This window comes from Bos indicus x Bos taurus, chromosome 12 (assembly GCF_003369695.1).
Source record: "Bos indicus x Bos taurus breed Angus x Brahman F1 hybrid chromosome 12, Bos_hybrid_MaternalHap_v2.0, whole genome shotgun sequence".
In the NCBI taxonomy this organism is placed as follows: Eukaryota; Metazoa; Chordata; class Mammalia; order Artiodactyla; family Bovidae; genus Bos; species Bos indicus x Bos taurus.
The window spans coordinates 25,885,047-25,909,948 of NC_040087.1; the positions used below are offsets into that span (position 1 = coordinate 25,885,047).

Consider the following 24,902-nt stretch of genomic DNA (forward strand, 5'->3'; position numbering starts at 1 on the left):
AGAAATATATTGACTTAATTTCATTCCCTAGCTATAATGTATAAAACATATAATCACCATGGGAAAAATTAATTTATCTGATATATATATATATATATATATACATACACACACACACATACAAAGTATTACTGAAATGTATATAAGGTTTTATATTTGTTGGCTTTATAATTAACTGAAATTAAAGGATTATATAAATAATCAAATTATTTATATAAATAATTTATATAAGTATATATATTCATACTATATAAATAAATATAAATAAACAAATTAGCCTCTGTTTCATTACCTGGATCAACCCCTCTAGCAACTGGCATGCAGTATACTTATATATGGGAAATACACTAGTCCCATTGCCAGATGCTGCTGTTCCATAATTGACAATGATAGTCAATTGTTATTCTGTAGGAATTCTGTCCATAATTAACTGAATTTTACATCCTCCCTGATACCTTGGGCTATAGAAGCTAGTGAAAGCTCTCCATGAACCTATTAAAACAGAAGCAAAAAGTAATATTCTCAAGCTTTTAAGTAATAATATAATATCATAAACTTAAAAGAATATTTATATTTCATGATCCAAAACAATCAGAATTCAATTTTAAAAAAGAGGTGGATTTACCTTAGAGCAACTGAAGCATACAGAGAGCCATCAAGCTACTAAATAATCTCAGGATAAACACTGCAAACTAATTACATATTATAACTATATTATGTCCATAATAAGAAAATAAAGTGGCTGAAAAATATAACCACTGTAAGTGCTCAGCAGTATATTTCCTCTTTTAAATTTTCTAATTTACTTTTTCTTTCCCAATTATTTATTTCTTCAATGTGCATAAACATCAGAGAAAGGATGAAATGATAAAAGCCTGTAGTGATTTCAAGCTTAGTTTATGGAGGGTTCCATGTAGTTTACCATATATATAAACACTGTATCTAAATCAGAATGTAGGCAATTTTCACAATATAAAAACAAATTATTATTATGCCTCAGTAAAAACTACATGTGTAGCCTCCAAAAACAGACTTGTTATTAGATGTAACATGTTTCATGGAATATATAGACCATTTCTTCTCATTGTTTATTGATTTAGAGCATCCACATGTACTGATTTGCCAAGATCATCCAAGCTGATGCCTGCATGAGTGTAATTTTAAATATCCGCTTTTTCTCTTCTAAAAATGTTCTGTTTTGCATGAAAATTTGTATGAATAATTTTATTAGAACACAAGACAAAGCTATTTTCTTTTTAAATTATATTATTATGGAATATTGGAGAAGGCAATGGCACCCCACTCCAGTACTCTTGCCTGGAAAATCCCATGGTTGGAGGAGCCTGGTAGGCTGCAGTCCATGGGGTCACTAAGAGTCGGACATGACTGAGTGACTTCACTTTCACTTTTCTCTTTTCATGCACTGGAGAAGGAAATGGCAACCCACTCCAGTATTCTTGCCTGGAGAATCCCAGGGACAACGGAGCCTGGTGGGCTGCCGTCTATGGGGTCACACAGAGTCGGACACGACTGAAGCAACTTAGCATAGCATAGCATGGAATATATGATATAGGTAGCTACAATCTATTATTTCTTGAAACAAAAATACTTTCCAAACACCATATTAAGGTTATTGTTCCATAAACTGTGGCCCACCAGGCTTCTCTGTCCATGGAATTTTCCAGGCACGAATACTGGACTGGGTTGCCATTTCCTCCTCCAGGGGATCTTCCCAAGCCAAGGACTGAATCTCTCTTGAGTCTCCTGCACTGGCAGGCAGATTCTTTACCACTATGCTACTTGAGAAGCACCCCATATCAAGGAATATGATCCATTTCTTGTGTCTGTGTGCGCACGCACATACACACTCAGTCACATCCAACTCATTGTGATCCCATGGACTGTAGCCCGCCATGCTCTTCTGTCCTCCACTATCTCCTGCACTAAACATTTAGTTGTTATATATTAGTATTCTTTGACCTGCAACAGTTTGCAGCTTTCTTTTACGTTAAAACTTCCTGTTTTTCTCCCCCAAGATGTCCTTCTCCACATTAAAAAAAAAAAAAATTCCCTATGTTTAAATTCAAGCTATATTATTTGGCAAATAATACTCCATTTCAAGGTCTACTTCCCTGGTAGCTCAGACGGTAAAGCGTCTGCCTACAATGTGGGAGACCTGGGTTCGATCCCTGGGTCGGGAAGATCCCCTAGAAAAGGAAATAGCAACCCACTCCAGTATTCATGGAAATACTGGAAAATCCCAAGGACTGAGGAGCCTGGGGGGCTACAGTCCATGGGGTCCCAAAGAGCTGGACATGACTGAGCGACGTCTCTTTCCTTTCCCTTCCTTTCAAGGTCTACTCTTGATTTGTATGCTGCTTTCATATTTCTTATCTCTTTAGAAAAGATGCAATTCAATATGCTTTTACTCCTAATTTCTCTCCTGGGAGATTAGGAAATAATATTATCTCTGACTGTATCCCTATAGTATACTACAAAATACTTTATGTAGTATCTTATACATACCACTACATTTGATATACTATATGTATCATATTCAGCAAGTCCTTTTGGTAAATAAAGTTTCTCTGAATTTTCATCAGTCCTTAACTTTATACTGCTGCGGCTGCTGCTAAGTTGCTTCAGTCGTGTCCAACTCTGTGCAACCCCATGGACGGCAGCCCACCAGGCTCCTCCATCCATGGGAATTTCCAGGCAAGAGTACTGGAGTGGGTTGTCATTGCCTTCTCTGAACTTTATACTAGGTTGTTGGAATACGGTTCCAGTTTAGCTAGCCAATGAGTATATGGTGAGAGTCATAAAAATTCTAGTGAATGAAAAAATAATACTAGTTTGAGGGCTTTAGTAAAACCATTCTCCTTGACAAATCATGTCTTCTTTAATCATCTTCATCAGCTAAAATGAGATTCCCATATTGCAATACAAAACTTAGCAGTTTGAAACTTTTTACTTATGATGAGAGTATAATTTCTCCTTTTAGAGGATATTATTTTCTTGTTAGAAGTTACCTATGATGGAAAAATATTTGTTAACATATATATTTCACATATATCCATATATTAACTATCTCCTGCACCCTCCTTTGTGTGTATCTAGTTTCCAACCCTGTTTCACAAATGTATTCACTGCTGTGCTGGCAATGAATTTCATTATCTCTAATTGTCTGTAAAAGTCTTCATTTTCCCTTCATTTTTGAAGAGTATTGTCGCTGGACAAAGAATTTCAGGTTGGAAGTCTATCAAAACTTAAAAGATGTTCCATTATTTTCTGATTTGCATAATTTCTGACTAAAAGTTGATGATAGTTTTATTTTGAAATCATGGTTTTTCCTGACAGTGATCTCAAAATTTTAACTATAGGTTAAAATTGACTGTTTTTACTTTGTGTGTAACTTTCTGTGAGATATAACATATATATTGATCCATGTATCACCATCATCCCAAAGAATCCCTTATAATATTCCTTTACAATAACACCCTTTCCTACCTATAAACCCTGGTCAACACTGATCTGTTTTGAGAATGTCCAAAAAATAAAAAGGAAACATAACATACAGAACCCCTGAGATGAGCATTTCTTTCACACAATAATGCCAATGAGATTCAACCAAGCAGTAAGGTTTACCAACAGTTTGTCCCTTTCTTCTGCTGTCTGAATCCACCACAGTCCTTTTAAAAATAAAAAACAAAAAACTCACTGAAAACCATTTTCTCCAGTTTTGGCTATTCCATGAATATTCATGTAAAGGTTTTTGCATGAAAGTAAGTTTTCATTTCCTAATGTCAAGGAATGGGATCACAGGGTCATATAACTGAATGTTTAACTCAGTAATACTCCCAAACTGTCTTCCTCAGTGACTGCCATCATGCAGTCTCAAAGCCATGGATAAGAGTGTCAGTTGTTTCAACTTCTCCCCAGCACTCGGAATTATCATTTTTTTTTTTTACTTTAGTCATTCTTCTATATGTTTGTAGTGCTCAGCCAACCTGGTTTTAATTTGCATTTACTTTCTGATAAGATTGACCATCTTTTTATGAGCTTATTTCACAGCCTAATGTGATCTTTTCTCAAGTATCTGTTCAAGCCATTTTTAAATAAGTTGGTTTGCTTAATATTGATGACTACTTTTGAAATTTTCTCTTGAAACCTGGTTTTGAATAGTTTAATTATGTTGTTCCATGAATTTTTTTGTTTTTTCCTTTGTGTTCATCCTGACCAAGGTTAGTTGAATTTCTTGGATCTTAGGATTTGTAGTTTTCAAATTATTTGGCTGTTATTTAAAAAAAAAAAAATACACATACACCCATATCATCTTAACTTCCTTTTTCTTGGACTCCAATTTTATGTATGTTAAACTGCTTGATTTATCTCATAGGCTCCTATGGCTCTGTTCCCTATTTATTTAGTCCTTTTTTCCCTACTTCAGTTTTTAAAGATACAATTCTATACTTCTAATTCAGTATTATTGTCTTAGTGTATAATAAGCCATTAAATCCATCAAATGAATTTTCCAGGTTAGTTACACTGGGAGGGCAAGTCTATTTCCTATGATTCTATCATAAAAAATTCAAGATCACACTAACTCTTTTAGAATTTTCCGTCAAAATATTACACTATTGCATCTTTCTTCCTGTCAATAGCTTATAAGTAAGTAAGTGTTAGTTGCTCAGTCCTGTCTGACTCTGCAGTCCCGCTGACTGTAGCCCACCAGGCTCCTCTGTCTATGGAATTCTCCAGGCAAGAATACTGAAGTGGGTAGACAGTCCCTTCTCTGGGAGATATTCCAGACCCAGAGATCGAACCCAGGTCTCTTGCACTGCAGACAAACTCTTTACCTTCTAAGCCGCCAGGGAAGTCCTGCCAAAAGCTCTTATAGGACATTATACCAGGTGGTGATAGCGGTAAAGAGCCTGTCTGCCGATTCGGGAGCCATGAGAGATGCGGGTTTAACACCTAGATTGGGAAGATCTCCGGGAGGAGAGCATGGTGACCCACTCCAGTATTCTTATAAGGAGAATCCCATGGACAGAGGACCCTGGGGAAAACAGTCCATAAGGTTACAAAGAGTTGGACAGGACTGTAATGACTTAGCATGCATATTCAACTTCGATTACTAGAGAAATGTTAATCTTGACTAAAGACTGTTATTTCATGATCTTCCCATTTTTGAAACTAGTACAGTGAAGCAAAACAGGATCTTATGCATTTAAAGTAAAATTCTTAAACATATGCAGTATATACTATGTAACAGACACTCAAAGATATTCTAAGGTCATGTTCAGTTTAGTTCAGTTCAGTCACTCAGTCGTGTCCGACTCTTTGCAGCCCCATGAACTGCAGCACGCCAGGCCTCCCTGTCTATCACCAACTCCCGGAGTTCACTCAGACTCACGTCCATCGAGTCAGTGATGCCATCCAGCCATCTCATCCTCTGTCATCCCCTTTTCCTCCTGCCCCCAATCCCTCCCAGCATCAGAGTCTTTTCCAATGAGTCAACTCTTCGCATGTGGTGGCCAAGTTAGATTATAATATATGAAGGCAATCTGGCTGTCAATGTTGAGTCAAGTGATACAGCTAATCCAACAGGCAACAAGGTGGAATCCTTGTTGATTCCTATGAAAAACTCTTTTTTGAAGATGTTATAAGTATGATAATCTGATTTTCTTTCAATTTATGTTTTTATCTAGATGCTCAGAGTGGTTTTGTTTTGTTTTCTCTAAACTTAGAATTTTACATTCTAGAATTTTACTAGAATGTATCTCAAGGTTGGTCATTTAGGTAATTTTCTCAGATATTCAGTGTGCCTTTTAAAATATATATTTTAAAACTTTTTTTTAATGCTAAGAGTTTCTGTGAATTACTGATCCCATTATCTTTTATTTTTCTGTTCTTTGCTTTGTTTATCTATTTTGGAGACTCATATGAATGTTGAATATTCTACATTTGCCCCTTTCACTCTCATCTTTTCTCATCTCTTTAAGTCACTATTTTTTTGATATTTATAGTTTCTCTTTTTACCTTATATATTTTTTTATAGGCTTATCTGGTGAACTTATTTACTTCTTTATTTCTTCTAATTTAATTTTAATTTCTAAAATTATTTTTCCCTTTATTTCTAGTTCTTTCTTAATTCCTATCAGTACATCTGTGGGTTTCTCTACATTCTGATATAAATTACTTCTTATCCTATATAATTTCCTAATGTTTATTAAAATTTTTCATCTTTTTTTTTCCTGGTATTTAAGGCTTTGAGGCATTTTCTACTTCCTCTCATTTTTCTTTTCCTAAAATATGGTATTTTGTTCCTTTTTGTTACTATTTTTTGTGAAGTTGGGTTATCTGAACTTTTAGATCATTTTTAAATAGATTTTCTTTTCCTCTTCAGATTCTAGAGATCTCTCTTGTTTGTTTTTATGTAGTTTATTTTTATTTTTTTGTTTTGTTTTTCTTTTTTAATTTAATTTTATTTTTTAACTTTACAATATTATATTGGTTTTGCCATATATCGAAATGAATCCGCCACAGGTATACATGTGTTCCCCATTCTGAACCCTCCTCCCTCCTCCCTCCTCATACCATCCCTCTGGGTCGTCCCAGTGCACCAGCCCCAAGCATCCAGTACCGTGCATCGAACCTGGACTGGTGACTCATTTCATATATGATATTATACATATTTCAATGCCATGCTCCCAAATCAACCCACTCTCTTCCTCTCCCACAGAGTCCAAAAGACTGTTCTATACATCAGTGTCTCTTTTGCTGTCTCATATACAGAGTTATTGTTACCATCTTTCTAAATTCCATATATATGCGTTAGTATACTGTATTGGTGTTTTTCTTTCTGGCTTACTTCACTCCGTATAATAGGCTCCAGTTTCATCCACCTCATTAGAACTGATTCAAATGTGTAGTTTTGTTTTTTTTTTTAAATGAGTCTACTTTCTGAGATCTATTAGCTCTGTCTGTCTTCCCGGTTTTATGTGGATGTTTTGTCTCTTTTGTTCTCTGTTGCTCAATTTGGATTCTATTCGTAGCAGTTTCTCCTCAATGTGGGACTTTGTCCTGGAAGAGAACTCTGCTTGGGTCAATTTTTCATGGTGTTTAGATGCTCTCACCCCTTCTAAACATACCAGGGAACCCCTGGATTCATCTCCCTGTTTTATCTGCTGTTTTCAAACTGGCCTTCTGGCTTTTCCAGTCAGTAGCTGTACAACACCATATTCTTCAGATGTTCTCTTGTTTCCCACAATCCTATCCAATTCATCTGCTGATACCGTGTATATCTCCTAGTTATAGCTGGATTGTCCCCCCAGGCTACTTTAGGGTTCAGTAGGATACACCGTCACCTGGTTTTGATGTAAAGGTATACTTGTTGTTGTAGTTATTGTTTTACTATTCACTGTTCTGCTCATCGAGGAATTCAGGGATATTTAAAAACTAAGGCCCCATTGCCATCTACCATAATTTGTCATGTACTTTTTTTGTATTATTGCAATTTTAAAAGTGGATAACTACTGAAACTATTTTAATTTGTAAGTTCTGAATTAAACATACTCAAGTTTTTCTAATTATGTGGGCATATTGTTACTGTGAATAATTCAAAGGTGACGTAAGTTCTTTGAGTAGGCTCATTTCTTTCATAACATTTCAGTGATGTTCTTAATTTAAACTATAAATATTCTTATTATATAATTTTAATAACATTTATCAGTGTTACTAAAAGTATAGTAGATACTTTAGTGACATTTCCTGCACTGCTATTATCCCTTCCTAAGATGTTTCAACTTAAACGCTGCTTCTAAGGTGGGTTGTGTATTACGTCCACCCCAGTCTTAACTATAACAGGGATAGACACCTAACCCAAGGTTGAGCCATTCAGATTCTCTCATGATAGGAAGTGACTCTAGTCAGATGGTAAAAGAAGTTTATATTCAGGCACATTGACAGTCAAGTATGGGGTGCTATGCTGGGCCACATCCTGATGACTAAGAAAATGAAGTTAGTATGAGAAAGAAGTGAAAAATTTGAGTTGATAGAGACAAGCAAAGATAGGAGGATATAAAGCTGCCTTTAGAGGTAAAGGGAGTAGCCCTGGTTACTGACTCCCTGTTCCCCTTTCTAGGCTGCCTCAAGTCTATCTGTATTTCATTTCCTGTTTCTGGATGCTTATGAGACTAACTGCTGTATCCACATCATAATTAAATTATATGTAATGATCTTGTGAGTTCTCAACCAAATATAAATAATGCTCACAGAATGTAACAGTGATATTCAGAGCCACTCTGTGCTGTTGTGGAATAAGACAGAGTAAAGAGCACTAGGCTAACATACACAAACACACACACATGCCCACACTGAAACATCTTCTCTTCTAATTAACTTGGGTGATTACTGCTTCTTTATTACTATGGCAACTCTAGACTCATGGTAGTTCTAAGACCTCCTGAATAAAAATTACAAAGATCTAATATCAGCACTCAAACTACAACTGGACTTTCTTCCTTAAATCTTAACTCAAGATTAAGCTTACACTTATAGGCTGCTCTCAACTCTTTAAGAAAAGGCTCATGGTTCCTCTGAAGTGAATCCTCCATTGCTCCTTAAGATAAATAAAACAATTTTGGATCAAAGGTTGTTCTGTCATCTTGGGCTGGTATATTTTGATACTTGCATACATACCTACCCTAACTTCTGCATATTAGTTTGAAAATTGAAAGGCTATTATTTTTCTTAGAAAAAGTTCACCAAGCTCCTAAAAGTTCATACTAAAAAATCCTTAATTATTGCCAGGAGAAACACACACAAACACACACACACATCAAAAGCTATGCAAAAACAGCAAATGTTAAAAAATGAACTTAAAAGATGTGAACAACGCTGATTACTCTAGAAACATACAATAATAAATTTAACACAGTTCAACTAATAAAAGTAATAGACAAATTAAGAAAATAAAAGGATATTATTTTGACATGTGTTTTAAAGGACATAGACAATATAACCTACTGATAATTATTCTGTGAGAAAAACTTAAATGGAATACATGTGAATTAAGAAAAACTGAATATAAAACAACAAAAAAAGATGCAATTCAAATATATTTTATGATTATTTGAAATTAGGAGTAATTGCTTTCTCTTTTCATAAGACGCTAAAATATCCTCAGTTACCTAAATCCAGTTTTGTTCCTACCATGTACACATGATGAGATCAAAAGCATTGAGATTTATTCATTAGAAGGATTATTTTTAATATTCAACAGCTACAAGTAAGATATTCTTATCATGTAACTCTTCTGCTCTTCAGGATAGTTTGACAGTTTTTCTCCTCAGAGGAGAGAAATAATGTACCAAACTATGGAAAGAGGGGAAATGGAGCAGAGGGAAAAAGAAAGAATGATCAAGAATACATGTTCAAGAATGAGAACATGACAGGATACATAACATCCATAGGCTGGGGTAGAGAGCAAGAACAGACTTTGTGTACATAGAGGAGCCATCTCATGGGTGTGGATGATTGATCAATATTGGGAATTCTCACCACAGAACACAAATTTTATCTATCTCCCCTTATTTTATTTTCAAAACTTACCTCTATTAAACATTATCAGTAACAAAAATAATGTTCTATTCAAGTACAAGAGAAAAAGATACTCAATATTATGTACAAGAATCTAGGCTAGGCAATGTTAATAAAACCAATAAAATACTTCCTATTTACAAATGAAGATAATTTTATTAATACTATATAAATAAAACAGCAGAGAAGAATAGACGAGAAGGCATCAATTTGGCATAAGGAATCTGAAGCAGGACTCAATGGATGAGAATAATTTTGAGGAAATAAAACCATAAAATGATCCAGTGCAGAAGAAAGAGTTATACAAAAACAAAGAGATGGGACATCTGTGACTCACTGAATGTTAAAGGAATGTCTTCTATAGCAAAAGGACAGAGACTAGTTGAGTCTGAAAAGGAAGGTTATGACTAAATTGTGAGGGATACCAAATGTTGTTCTGGAGTACAGCAGAGAATTCTAGATTTTTTTTGATTGTTCAGCCTAGCAGAAATTTGGAGGACTGTACCTTAACATGGTCAACTTGCTATTTTGTCAAGGAATGGCATTTACAAAACAAAACTCAAAACCGAATAATCTCCCATTTGCTATCATCATTTTATTAAGAAAAATAATTTTAACGAAAAAGGAACATTAAATCAATATAGTTTTAAAAATTGGATATATTAAAATTTATTGGATGTAGAAAAGTGAAGAAATAAAATTATATTCTGCTAAGTAAACACAAAGTGAACTTTGAATATATAACTTGTTCTAATGCTTCATTTTTAGCATAGTTACCTTTTTAAAAAATGCAATAGGAATATTCCTAATGCTCTTTCAACTCAATTCAGAGTTTTTGAGGTAAACTTAGGGAAGCCCATGAAAAAAACCTCGTAATTACCAGAGTATTTCTCCATCTTCTCTGCAGTGCTGGGAAGAAATAAGAAACAGACCAGATGTCTGACCATAGAAAATTCTGGAAAAGGGGGCTGGCTACATATGGGGGGTTCTGACTGACCAATGTAGAGCAGTTAAAGGTCATCTGATAGTAATTCCTTAGAACTTAAAATTGTCACAAATTATCATTTAGAAACCAATAATGTAAGCCTCATAACTTCAAATAATTCATTCCTTCTTTGCTTTGGCTACTGAAAAACAGTGCTGAATTTGTGTCCTAATTTTAGTAACAGTATAGGATCCATCACTAACATTACTACATTACTAACTTTATTCCATGTTTTGTTTAGCATGTCTTTGTTCACTATTTATGATTTTCTTTGGTAAATTTGTAGTCATTTCTGGAAAATATATACATAGGAAAAAATATTTGGGTAACAAGGAAACATTTGAGATTTATTTTTCAATAATGCTTACTGAATTTTTTTCTTATTATAATTATAACATGTGTTATAGGGTCACTGCACTAACCATTCTTTTGACCTAGGACACTCTTCTAGTAAACTGCATGGCTTATCTCCTTTAAGTCTTTGCTGAGATGTAACTTTTTCAATTGAATAATTTAAAATTAATCATCCTTCTTTAAAACTGCAACCTAATCCTGAGTACTCTTGCCTGGAAAATCCCATGGACGGAGGAGCCTCGTAGGCTGCAGTCCATGAGGTCGCTAAGAGTTGGACACGACTGAGCAACTTCACTTCACTTCACTTTAATCCTGACACTGCTATAATCCCAATTCCCTATGATGTATTAGTACTTATCATTTTACACAGCACTGGTACCACCTTCTAATGTGCTATCTCATTTAATTATTTAGTTTGTTTAGTGTTTATTTGTATTTTCTCTTTGATAGAATATAAGGTCCACAAGGCTCTTTGTTATTTACTAATATATTCCAAGTATCTAATAGCACTTGGTCTAGAGCAAGAAGACAACCATATGACTCTATTTTAAGAGCTTTATATGCATTATTTAAAATTTAATTCACACAAGTTCTCTATGTGGGAGTACTATCATTGATTACATCTTACAGAAAGAATCTAAGCAACAAAACGGATTAAGTAACTCACAAAGGTCATATAGCTAAGAAAGTAGTGAAACAAGGATTTAAATTCAGGTTATTAACTATTATTGTCTCCACTAATAAGAGACAGATTGTGCAAAAGCAATTAAGACAGTAATAGAACAGGTACAGAAAAATATCTACAGTAAATAGGAAGTGAAAAGCAAATATATATATATATATATATATATGCAAACATATATGAAATTTGCTTATTATAAGTCTGATAAATCCAAGGAATAGCATCTAAAACCATCATTTACTTATAAGATATCAACTAGATATTGATTACCCCTTTCTGAAGCTCATGAATATTTATAAGTCAAAACTTCTTTTTAAAGAAATAAGGCTTAAGACAACCATATTTTTCAAATCTCCTAATACAGGTGCATGTATTAAATCTTCCCAATAGTTTATTTATCTTCTTTACCTTCTCACTTCATTTAAGCTGCTACTGAGTAGAAGATAACAGCTTCATCAATTCCCAGTTAAGTATCTTTATATTTTCTCAGTTAAGGACTGTCATATTACATGCTATTTGTGACTAAGCAAAGTCACTTAAAGAAATATCAATCTTATAGTTAAAAGGAGATTTTAGACATCATTGCTTAGCAAATACGCAACCTAAAAAAGGATATATAGCAGCCCTAACAGATTGAGATTATAAGGGCCAGAGTTTCCCTTTCCAACAATTTTTCAAAGTTTTTCATTCTGTTATGAGCACTGATTGTGAAAATACTCTATGTTTTTTAATAAATAAGGAGAAAGCATACATGAATATCTTACTAAAATGTGTGGAAGCAATGTCTTTTTATTCTTTTGGCAATAAATATTCCTTTAGTAACACAAGTTAGGTCATGATTAATAGATACATTACAGGAAACTAAAATAATCAGAATATAGAGAGAAATCATACCTTCTATCAATAGCTCTTGTCCATGACTGCCAAGAAGTGTACGAGATAGGAATGGGGCAAAGTCTACAAAAATTTCACGAAGAAGAGGAGCAACTTTTTCTAAAGCTCTTTCAAGTTTTGCAGTGATGCTGTTGAAATTAAGACATAAAGACTAGTAAATATGGTTCAATATAAAACTTCAAATAAACTTTACTTCTGAATTAAAACCTTTAAAAAAAGTCACAAAAGTCCAGTTCTGACCCACTAAACAGTAACAGCTTCATGTAGAAGGCACAATGTAGAGTTTCACATTAGTCACAAAGCTACTCAAAAGGCCACAGCTAAATCATAATGATTTTACTGTGAAAAGGAACCAGGGTCCTGTCACCCACAAGAGCCACAGATACTGGCCATAACTCTAGGAGTTTCAAGAAAAGAAGCTGCTATTTGTCTGCTTTGTCTATCCTCCTGTTCACCAAAGAAAAACTGTTTCGAATACCTACTATATGAGTCACTGTGAAAGTTACAAAGAATAAACTCTTGTTCTCAAGAGTTCCCTGAAAAGCTGGACAAATAAAGGAATAACTGGAATTCAGTATGACTGAGCTGAATTGCTTTGCCAAAGTAGGTATTTTCTATATCATAATAAGCCCACTCACTTTTTATTTACCAATCATTACATCATTATTTATATTGTTGAATATTAAATGTCAAGTTACATGGCCTTACATAAGCACTCTCTGATATTCTTGAAAGTACCTTGAATAGGATATGTAAAAATAAAAACATGGATAAAGAAAATAATTCTGCTGAAAAATAAATTCTGCTCAATAATTCTGCTCAAATAAATAATTTGGTTATATCTAAATATCTTTCTTAGAAGTAAGTGCTTTAGAGTAAGAATGCTTGGATTGGAAGGTTGACTTCAATGTATGCTACCCAGGTGACCCTGGGACATCAAACTTTCTACACTGCAAAATGAAGATGATAACTCTACTTCCCCACTGAGAGTTAATGAGCTAAGGCATGTGAAATGCACAGAAAAGAACCTGACATACAGTGAGAGGTCAATAATGATAGCTCTTGTAACTGTTACTTTGAATAAAACACACCTATACTTACTTATATAAAATGTGACTCATATATTTGAACCAAAACAAAATCAATATAGTAACCTTAGATAAGCACACACTTTTCTACATGGATGACATATACAGTAAGGAATTAAACCATACTTCACAATAATAAGAGTTCTTCCACAGTGCTAAGTTATATTTTTGTTATATATGAGAAAACCATAAATGACAAAAAATTAACCACAAAAAAATGTGCAACATGATTAACATTTAAAATGAAACTATTTTATTAAGTGAATAAAGCGGAATTATGGAATAATATAGGATAATAATAATAATATCCTATATAATAATAATATCCTATATAATATAGGATAATATAGAATTATATAATAAAGGATACTTTCTTTCCTAACTTGGAATCAGCATGATCTGAACCCTCTCTTTGTGTACACAAAGCCTCACCATTAGCACTGCAATCTAACTTTTCCTCCTTTTATATGGGTCAACAGCTTTAGAGAAATAAGAACTCAGGTTTAATAACTTAAAGAGAATATCCTGGAGGAAAATTTTTAGGCAAGAAAAAGGGAAATGGTGGGGTTTGCAGACGTGCTAAAGATAAAGAGCTTTCAGTATTTGCCCCTACTCTGTTACTCTAGGAGTAAATACCTACATTAGGGCAAGGGTTCTCAATTTCTCAATCTTTATTCAGTGTATTGCAGAAACATCACTAAGAAAGTCATCTTTCTTTAAAAAAAAAAAAAGAAAGGAAAAAAGCACAGAAAGAAATGAAAGATACTGAATATTATCTTCAAAGCATTAAAATAAAACAGTTGCTAACCTAGAATCTATTCTGGTTCAAAATATCTTTCAAAAAATAGAGGTGAATTTCAAATATTTCTAGTTAAAAAAAAAAAACGGAAAGAATTCATGAGTGGCAGGCCTACACTAAATGAAACAAAAGGAGTATGGAAGAAAGAAAATAATAGCACATAGAAGTCAGACATTCAAAAAAAAAATGATGAGCAAGAATAAATGATAAACACTTGGGTAAATATAAATACATATTGACCGATAAGACAGTAATTGTATTCTCTTGAGGCATTTAAAATTTAACATGCACACACAGAGGCATATATATGTGTAAATGTGGTTACAAAATTTGGACTAAATGAAGTTAAGCTATACTGAGATCCATGCATTGCCTGGGAAGAGGACTTAGATAATCAAGAATTAATGTTCCAATCTGGAAGATGATCACTTAAAACACTGTTTCTCAAAGTGTATTCTCAGCAGTACCAAGATCACTTAGTGTAATGGTTAATTTTATCTGTTACCTTGACTGGACAACAGGGTGGCCAAATGTTTGATTAAATATTATTCTGGGTAAGGTCTGTTAGAGTATTTCTGGATTCGATGACAATTTGAATGGGTAGACCGAGTAAAGCAGACTGTCCTCCCTAATGGGCCTGTGCCTCATCCATTCAATTGAATATGTAAATAGAACAAAATGCTTGATAAGAGGGAACCCCTTCTACCTGAGAGCTGGTCTTTGCTGGCCTTCAGACTCAACTGAAACATCAACTCTTCTGGGGTTTTGAACCTCTCAGCTTTCAGACTAGAACTTATACTATCAGGCCTTTAGACTTGAATTAGAACTACATATTGGCTCAGCAATGTGTTTTAATAAGCCTCCTATCTAACTCTGTTGTATAGAGATGCTTAAGATCCATTGCACTAAGCAAAAGAAATAAGGTATAAATTCAACCTACAGTTTCTTGTTACTTCTCTATAGTGAGTATTTCTTAATGGCAATATGAATAAAACTGATTAATCACTGCCAAGAATTGGAAGGAAGGGAAGCAGAAAGCAAACTCTTAATAAATATTAAGAATAAAAAGGAAGGACTTTCCTACAGACTACATGAATGTTAAAATAATAATAACAGAATATTGTGAAATATATTATAACAATAGAATCTACCAAAGGTCGCACAAGACAAAATAGAAAATCTGGGGATAACTGTAAAAATTTAATTTATAAACTTTTCCTCAAAAGGAAATCTAGAATCAGACATCTTTGTTTGTGAACTCTACCAAATATTTTAAGAATAAAAAAACAAACAAAACAAGACAAATTTTTAAAAAATCATATGCAACCTCTTCAAAAGATAAAACAGCTGAATATAACATCATAAAAAGATTGGATTTCTTTTAGGAAGTAAAGGTTTGTTTAACATTTTTAAAATTAAAAGTCATTATAATAGACCACATTAACAGAAAAAGGAGGAAAATCACATGGTCATCTCTATTACTCCCCTCCAAAAAGAGATAAAATTTAACACTCATAGTGATGGTAACTGAGTTAATTATAAACACAAGAGAATTATTATATTTGATAAAAGTATCTTTAGTAAATAGGAAACATCATTATTAATGATGACATATTCATAACTTTTCATTTAAAGTGAATAAAAGAATGACTGCTCTAGTCACTTCTATAGAAAACTGTTCTGGAGGTACTAGGTGATACTAAAAATAAAGAAAAAGAAATAAAAATGTGTAAGAATTTGTGTAATGGGGAATAAAACTGTCAATATTCAAAGATCAAATGACTGTGTACATATATGCTTATTTAGAGATAATAATGGATAAATTAGAAAAAAAATAAAGGTTTCATGATATTAGCCCAATATATTGAAACAATATATATACTGGAAAACAGTTAAAATGAAATTTATACAATAAACAGATTTACATTAAAAATATCAAATTCCACTTTTCATCTTAAAGGGGTTAAGAGTCTACAACTACCTCCCATGCTAACAACAAGAAAATTTTACAAAATGCAGAGAACAACTATTTTCATACAAAATGCAGGGTATGAGACCATAAATTCCGAGGAAAAAGAAATAAACGACATGAGTCCCATCATCACTCAGATTTCCTACATGGAGGTATTTCAACAAGACTAAAACTGTAGTTCAAGGAGAACAGAATATGTAGGACACAGCACCCACAAGGAAGGTGTCATGGAGAGAACAGCAACCTTTGGCTGAATAACAATCTCTGTATGTGATATCTGAAAGCTCCCAACGTTAGAAGAGAACAACTTAGAAAGAACAATTATGGAAGAGTCATAACAGACATCTGCCTCCCAAACAGGGCCTAGAGACTTCTGTAGACACACTGAGCATTTTGGAGAAATCCAGCATACTTTCTAAGCATGGCAAAATTAGTCCAAGAATAAAGGCCATTCTAGATATGGAAGAACAGTTTTTTGAACAAATAGTCCGACACAAACTGGACTTTCATAATCAAAAATATAAACCTGGACACAGATCTCCGGAGAAGGCAATGGCATCCCACTCCAGTACTCTTGCCTGGAAAATCCCATGGACGGAGGAGCCTAGGAGGCTCCAGTCCATGGGGTTGCTAAGAGTCGGGCACAACTGAGCGACTTTACTTTCACTTTTCACTTTCATGCATTGGAGAAGGAAATGGCAACCCACTCCAGTATTCTTGCCTGGAGAATCCCAGGGACAGAGGAGCCTAGTTGGCTGCCGTCTATGGGGTCGCACAGAGTCGGACACGACTGAAGTGACTTAGCAGCAGCAGCAGCGGGACACAGATCTCACCTCTTACATAAAAATCAGCTCAAAATGGGACCCTGACTTAAAACTAAAACTGTTACTGAACCCACAGAACTCTATAGACTACACAGGAAAAAAAATCTTTGGGACTTCGGGTGAGGTGAAGATTTCTTAGACAAGACACCATGATAAACTAGACTATAATAAAAATTCAGCTTTCCTCTGCTACAAAGAACATAAAAATAAGCTATAGTCTGAGAGCAAATACTTGGAAACAACATTTCTGAAAATGTACTTGTACTAAGAATACTGAATGCACAAGACTCAAAAGTGAAAAAGCACTCTAATTATAAAATGGGCAAAAGACAAAAACAGACATTCCACTGAAGAGGACATACTAATAGCAAATAAGCACACAAAAATATGTTCAGAATCATCCATTAGGAAAATTCAAATTAAGACCACAATGAGATATCCTTATATACCTACCAAAATGGCCTACAAAAAAAAAAAAAAAAAAAAGATAAAACCAAATTCTGATAAAAATGAGGAGAAACTGGACTATTCATATGTTGCTTGTGGGAGTTTTTTAATAAACCTGAATAGGTACTTACCATATTAGCCCAGTAATCTCACTCTTGGGCACTAATCCCAGAGAAATGAAAACATATGTTCACATAAAAATAAAAAGGTTTATTGTAGCCTTTTTTTTTTTTTGGTACTAGCCAAAAACTGGAAAAAAACTTGAATGTTCTTTAGAGGATGAATGGCTAAACAGTCATACATCCATATCATGAAATATTACTCAGAAATTCAAAAGAAACAACCCATTAAAACACAATGACACTTGGATGGTTCTCATGACATTACACTGAAAAAGGTCAATCTTCAAATTCACTTCTGAAACACTTATGGGTCAAAGAAGAAATCACAGAGAAACTTAGATAAAATACTGAAAATTAAAACAACATTAAATTTGTGAAATATAGCTAAAATAATGCCTAGTGGAAGTGTTATGGCTTTAAATCCTCATAACAGAAAAGAAGAAATCGAAAACCAAAGAATTAAGTAAGCGCTTGGCAAGTATTTTCTACAGAGGGTAAGATACAAAATATTTTAAGATTTTAGGCAATGTTATCTCTGTTGCAACTACTTAACTCTGCCATTGTACTGTGAAAGCAGTCACAGGCAATACATAAACAAATGATGTCACTGTATTCCAATAAAAGTGTATAAAGTATATGATGACAGGCAGATTTGGGCCCTGGGTGGTAGTTTATAGACTCCTGATCTACTATCCACCTTAAGACTCTAGAAAAAGAAAATTAAGCAAACCTGAAATAACTAAAAGGAAATTTTAAAAAAATAGAATTTGATGTAATTGAAACAGAAAAAGAAGTAATGAATCAAATACCTACTTTCTGGAGGGAAACTACAGTATTGAAAAATCAATGGTACTCTACTAATGCTAAAATGAAAAAAGGCATAAAATATTAATAACAAATTCAAAGATGAAAGAGGAAACATCATTAGAGAGTTCCTACACTATTTTAAAATAATAAAATTATGAAAAACTTTATGACAATAAATCTAACCATGTAGATAAAATGGCTGAATTTTGGTCACAAGTGACCAAAACTGATGCAAAAAGAAAACAGAAAATCTGAATAGTCATCTACCCACTGAAAGAATTTAATCTGTAAAACATTCTCAGTAAAAAAAAAAAAAAAAATTCCAGAGATTGCTTCACTGGTGAAATCTCAAACATCTAAGAATAAATAACATTAAAGCTAAAAATAGTTGCAAAGACAAGATGGTCAATCTGAATGCAGAGTTCCAAAGGACAGAAAGGAGAGATAAGAAAGCCTTCTTAAGTGATCAATGCAAAGAAAGAGGAAAACAGTAAGATGGGAAAGACTAGTGATCGCCAAGAAAATTAGAGATACCAAGGGAACATTTCATACAAAGATGAGCACAATAAAGGACAGAAACTCATCAGTGGCCTGGACTGGAAAAGGTCAGTTTTCATTCCAATTCCAATTCCAAAGAAAGGCAATGCCAAAGAATGCTCAAACTATCCCACAATTGCACTCATCGCACATGCCAACAAAGTAATGCTCAAAATTCTCCAAGCTAGGCTTCAACAGTATGTGAACAGTATGTGAACCAAGAACTTCCAGAAGTTCAAGCTGGATTTAGAAAAGGCAGGGGAAACAGAGATCAAATAGCCAACATCCGTTGGATCAGAGAAAAAGCTAGAGAATTTCAGAAAAATATCTACTTCTGCTTCATCAACTATGCTAAAGCCTTTGACTGTGTGGATCACAACAAACTGTGGAAAATTCTTAAAGAGATGGGAATACAAGACCACCTTACCTGCCTCCTGAGAAATCTGTATGCACGGCATGAAGCAACAGTTAGAACCAGACATGGAACAACAGGCTGATTCCAAATCGGGAAAGGAGTACGTCAAAGCTGTATATTGTCACCCTGCTTATTTAACTTAAATGCAGAGTACATCATGTGAAATGCCAGGCTGGCTGAAGCACAAGCTGGAATCAAGATCGCCCAGAGAAATACCAATAACCTCAGATATACAGATGACACCACCGTTATGGCAAAAAGCAAAGAACTAAAGAGCTTCTTGATGAATGTGAAAGAAGAGACAGAAAAACCTGGTTTAGAACTCAACATTCAAAAACCTAAGATCATGGCATCTGGTCCCACCACTTCATGGCAAATAGATGGGGAAACAATGGAAACAGCGAGAGACTTTATTTGATTGGGCTCCAAAATCACTGCAGATGCTGACTGTAGCCATGAAATTAAAAGACGCTTGCCTTTTGAAAGAAAAGCTACCACCAACCTAGACAACTGGAAAAGGTCAGTTTTCATTCCAATCACAAAGAAAGGCAATGCCAAAGAATGCTCAAACTACCACACAATTGCACTCATCTCACATGCTAGTAAAGTAATGCTCAAAATTCTCCAAGCCAGGCTTCAGCAATATGTGAACCGTGAACTTCCATATGTTCAAGCTAGTTTTAGAAAAGGCAGAGGAACCAGAGATCAAATTGCCAACATCCGCTGGATCGTGGAAAAGGCAAGAGAGTTCCAGAAAAACATTTATTTCTGCTTTATGGACTATGCCAAAGCCTTGACTGTGTGGATCACAATAAACTGTGGAAAATTCTGAAAGAGTTGGAAATACCAGACCACCTGACCTGCCTCTTGAGAAACCTATTTGCAGGTCAGGAAGCAACAGTTAGAACTGGACATGGAACAACAGACTGGTTCCAAATTGGAAAAGGAGTACATCAAGGCTGTATACTGTCACCCTGCTTATTTAACTTCTATGCAGAGTACATCATGAGAAACACTGGACTGGAAGAAGCACAAGCTGGAATCAAGATTGCCAGGAGAAATATCAATAACCTCAGATATGCAGATGACACCACCCTTATGGCAGACAGTGAAGAGGAACTAAAAAGCCTCTTGATGAAAATGAAAGAGAGTGAAAAAGTTGGCTTAAAGCTCAACATTCAGAAAACGAAGATCATGGCATCTTGTCCCATCACTTCATGGCAAATAGATGGGGAAACAGTGGAAACAGTGTCAGACTTTATTTTTTTGGGCTCCAAAACCACTGCAGATGGTGACTGCAGCCATGAAATTAAAAGACGCTTACTCCTTGGAAGCAAAGTTATGACCAACCTAGATAGCATATTGAAAAGCAGAGACATTACTTTGCCAACAAAGGTCCGTCTAGTTAAGGCTATGGTTTTTTCAGTGGTCATGTATGGATGTGAGAGTTGGACTGTGAAGAAAGCTGAGCACAGGATTGATGCTTTTGAACTGTGGTGTTGGAGAAGACTCTTAAGAGTCCCTTGGACTGCAAGGAGATTCAACCAGTCCATCCTAAAGGAGATCAGTCCTGGGTGTTCATTGGAAGGACTGATGCTGAAGCTGAAACTCCAATACTTTGGCCACCTGATGAGAAGAGCTGACTCACTGGAAAAGACTCTGATGCTGGGAGGGATTGGGGGCAGGAGGAAAAGGGGACAACAGAGGATGAGATGGCTGGATGGCATCATCAACTCGATGGACATGAGTTTGAGTGAACTCCGGGAGTTGGTCATGGACAGGGAGGCCTGGCGTGCTGCGATTCATGGGGTCGCAAAGAGTTGGACACGACTGAGAGACTGAACTGAACTGAACTGGGTCATCTTGACATCCATATCACTTCTGCTTCATAAAATTCACAAAACTCAGTTCCAGATGAACTATCCATCTCAATATGAAAAGCAGCCAGAGGATGAGTTGGGGAAAATTCAGGCAAAGATCTCGTCTACAACACAAAAAGCATGAAAACCCCAAAAACTTGATAAATTGAGTTTCATTAAAATTTACAGCCTCTTTTGATGAAAACAGATTCCACAGATGATAAGAAAAGCCACAGAATGGGAGAAGGTATATACAAAAAACATATAACCATCAAAGGGTTCATTTTCAAAATGCATAAGGAGAAAAGCCTTTACAAATTAAGGAGAAGACAACTCAATGTTTTAAAATGAGTAAGAGATTCAACAGAGAAATCACAAAAGAGGAAAACCAAAGGACCAATAAATATTGGTCCCTTTGTCCATGCCAAAAAGTCCCTTCGAGGAATTTACAACTATCTAAGATAGTTAAGATATTATGTAAGATATTACAATATATGATATTACATAAGCTATTACAATGGATAAGAAGATGCTCAACCTCATTAAGTACCAGAAAAATACAAACAAAATACAATGGAATGCCACCGACTCAGTGGACATGAATTTGGACAAATTCCAGGAGACAGTAGAAGACAAAGGAGCCTGGTTAACTGCAGTCTAAGAGGTGGCAGAGTCAGACACAACTTACTGATTGAACAACCGCCACCAGCACTATGCTTTCACCAAAAGGCAAAAATGGAAGTGACAATAAGTAAGTATTGTTACAGATTTAACGAATTACTCTCGTAAGGTGCTAATTGAGTTTAGTAAACTTGTATCAACCACTTTGGAAAACATTTGTCATTATCCAGTAAAACTGAACAGACACATATGAACCAGCAATTCCACTTAGTTATTTACCCAACATATATGCATACAAATGTGTAGTATACCTAAGAGTAATGTATAAACAGCATTGTTATGTAAAAAAGTAGCATTACTTGTAATAGTGCAAACCTGGAAAATTTCAAATACCCATCATCAGTAAAACAGATTAATAAACTGTAGTATATACCACTAAGAAATAAACATGAACAAAACTATTGCTACATGCAATACAGATAAAATCTCAGAAACATAATGTTGAACAGAAGAAGGCAGAGACAAAAAGAACCCATACTGTGCAATTCCATTCATATAAAATTCAAAAAAGACAAAACTAATCCAGTTTCAAGTCAGAGTGGTGGATATGAAGAAGAGCAAGAATAGAGTCAAAAAAAGGCACATAAGATGGGGGCTTTGAGGTACTTGCAATACTCTGTTTTTTGCCTTGAGTGGTGGTGACACAACATCATTCTTTCACTGAGCTTTTATAGTCTACATTTGTGTGATACTTGAATTGAGAACATGAATAAATGTGTGTGTGTATGTGCAATTTTACATCAAGCATGTGGGCCAATCTCTTCTAGGAATGTTCTTTGATGTATGCATGCTAAGTTGCTTCAGTCATGTCCAACTCTTTGCAACCCCATGGACTGTAACCCATCAGGCTCCTCTGTCCATGGGATTCTCCAGGCCAGAACACTGGGGTGGGTTGCCATTTCCTCCTCCAGGGGATCTTCCCAATCCAGGGATCAAACCTGACTAACCTGACTATCAAACCTGACTACCACTGAGCCACCAGGGAAGCCATGTTGTTTGATATGTTACTACAAATCATTTTTATCTATTTATCAAGATACAAAAGATAATGTTTGGTGATTCTACCTCCAGTTATATATGTTACATATAACTGTATTCTGAAAGCCTATATTTTAAACTCACCACCCCACCACATCTTGTCCAGTTTTATTATGTGCCCATGTGCATGCTTCTACCTTACATGACACTGTAACATGTGCTATATGACAGTGGATTATAAATTCAGGAAACAGATCTTGAAAACCATTCAAGACTTCTCAGTTTAGACTCTGAAATATAATAAATGATTTTTACATAATGAATAATTATCTAAAAATATCAAAACAATGAAATACATACTTAAACATTCTTAAGAATTCTTAACTGTATCTTTAAACTTAATGAATACTGTTTCACTCTTTTTTGAGGTGGAAGGAAGGGAGTAAAATGAGTGAAAACAACAATTAGTTATGAATACCTCATGTTTTCAGCCGAATCTTCTGGCATTGGAGCAACAGTTTGAACAGCTGGAAGGTTTTTGCTGGTAGCACCATTCACAAAACTAGAAGACGAGGAAGAAGACGAAGACCCCGAATCCACGGCACCTGTTCCCAAAATAATAGTTTTTAGTCTTAAATACAAACTTATTGAACAAAATAATTTTCATTACATCATTACTGAGTTTGAAAAAAAATTCATCTGAATTTCAAAATAGAATTAGGCCATTTAAAAAATCATTTGGCCAACAGTACATTAATAACTATAATTATTAAAAATAGCTATTGCATTGAAACAGTTTATTTACTTATATTATGCTAACAAAACTACAGATTACAAATGGGGTATAAATAAAAGACATCAACAAATGAAAACAATTTTAGATAAAATGAGTCTGATAAAACAAAGCAAATTTAGATGTGAAAATACTATCTGCTTTTTCATTGCTATGTTGTTATACTTTTAGTTTTCATCATTTAAGATATAATTAGCAATAAACTGTCTCAACATAAATTTGTGGCCCTGAAGCATCAATGCTTATTTTAATATGATAGCTTAAGAAGGACTATAATAAGTATATTTGTACCCAATTTTAAAATAACGAGTTTCCTCAACGATATGAAGATGCCATTTTAGAACAGATTTTCCTATATTACACCATATATTAAATAGCCATGGAGTTGAGGGACATCTAGTGTTCCTAAATGTTATCTTTATCTTATCTTACATTAATATCCATAAAACCTGGATTTCACAACAACACTTACACAGCACGTTTGTGCCAAAATCTAAACTAGTTTTGGGTCCAGTTTAGATGCTGACCCTCAGGTTATTTGTGTGTCTGTTTGTGTATCTATATATATGTATTTCTAAGGAGGATATTCATTGCCTACATTTTTATTGTAATATATGTTTTATACTATGACTAGACCTCTGGCTACCATCACTTTCTAAATCTATTATTAATTCATAGAATAGAAATTCAAGGAAAATATCATACCTTGTTTCAAATAAATATAAAAAATAAATTATTTGCTTTTTACTCATAAAAGTAAGGATTTAGTCCATAAACACCAAATGCAGATTTTTTTTTTCCTACTACACTGGCATATTTTAAAGTTCTTAACACTTTCCTGAGTTTACATTTTGCTAAAAGGAAAACATTTTTATTCTTTCCTCTAGAAAGCAGAATGAATATAAAGAGTAAGGCTATAAACTAAATAGAAAAAAAAAAAAAAACTTTATATAAGAAGTCTTCAAACAAGTTAGAAATAAATACTTGTTTTAGTATGTATAAATCAAAGATGTTTTGTTCTTTAACACAATGCCATTAATGATGTTTATTTGCTAACATAAATAT

General features: G+C 34.3%; 1 protein-coding gene across 11 annotated transcripts in view; it reads right to left on the bottom strand.

Annotated features, from left to right (window-relative positions):
• The window catches only part of NBEA (neurobeachin), a 673,417-nt gene that overhangs the window by 374,010 nt on the left and 274,505 nt on the right, over positions 1-24,902 (bottom strand). For all 11 annotated transcript variants that reach the window (XM_027557433.1, XM_027557431.1, XM_027557423.1 and 8 more), the window contains 2 exons: positions 23,523-23,649; positions 12,516-12,643 (listed from right to left, as the gene is read on the bottom strand). In XM_027557433.1, the coding sequence (XP_027413234.1) occupies positions 12,516-12,643; positions 23,523-23,649 (255 nt within the window). The remainder of the gene's footprint in view (positions 1-12,515; positions 12,644-23,522; positions 23,650-24,902) is intronic.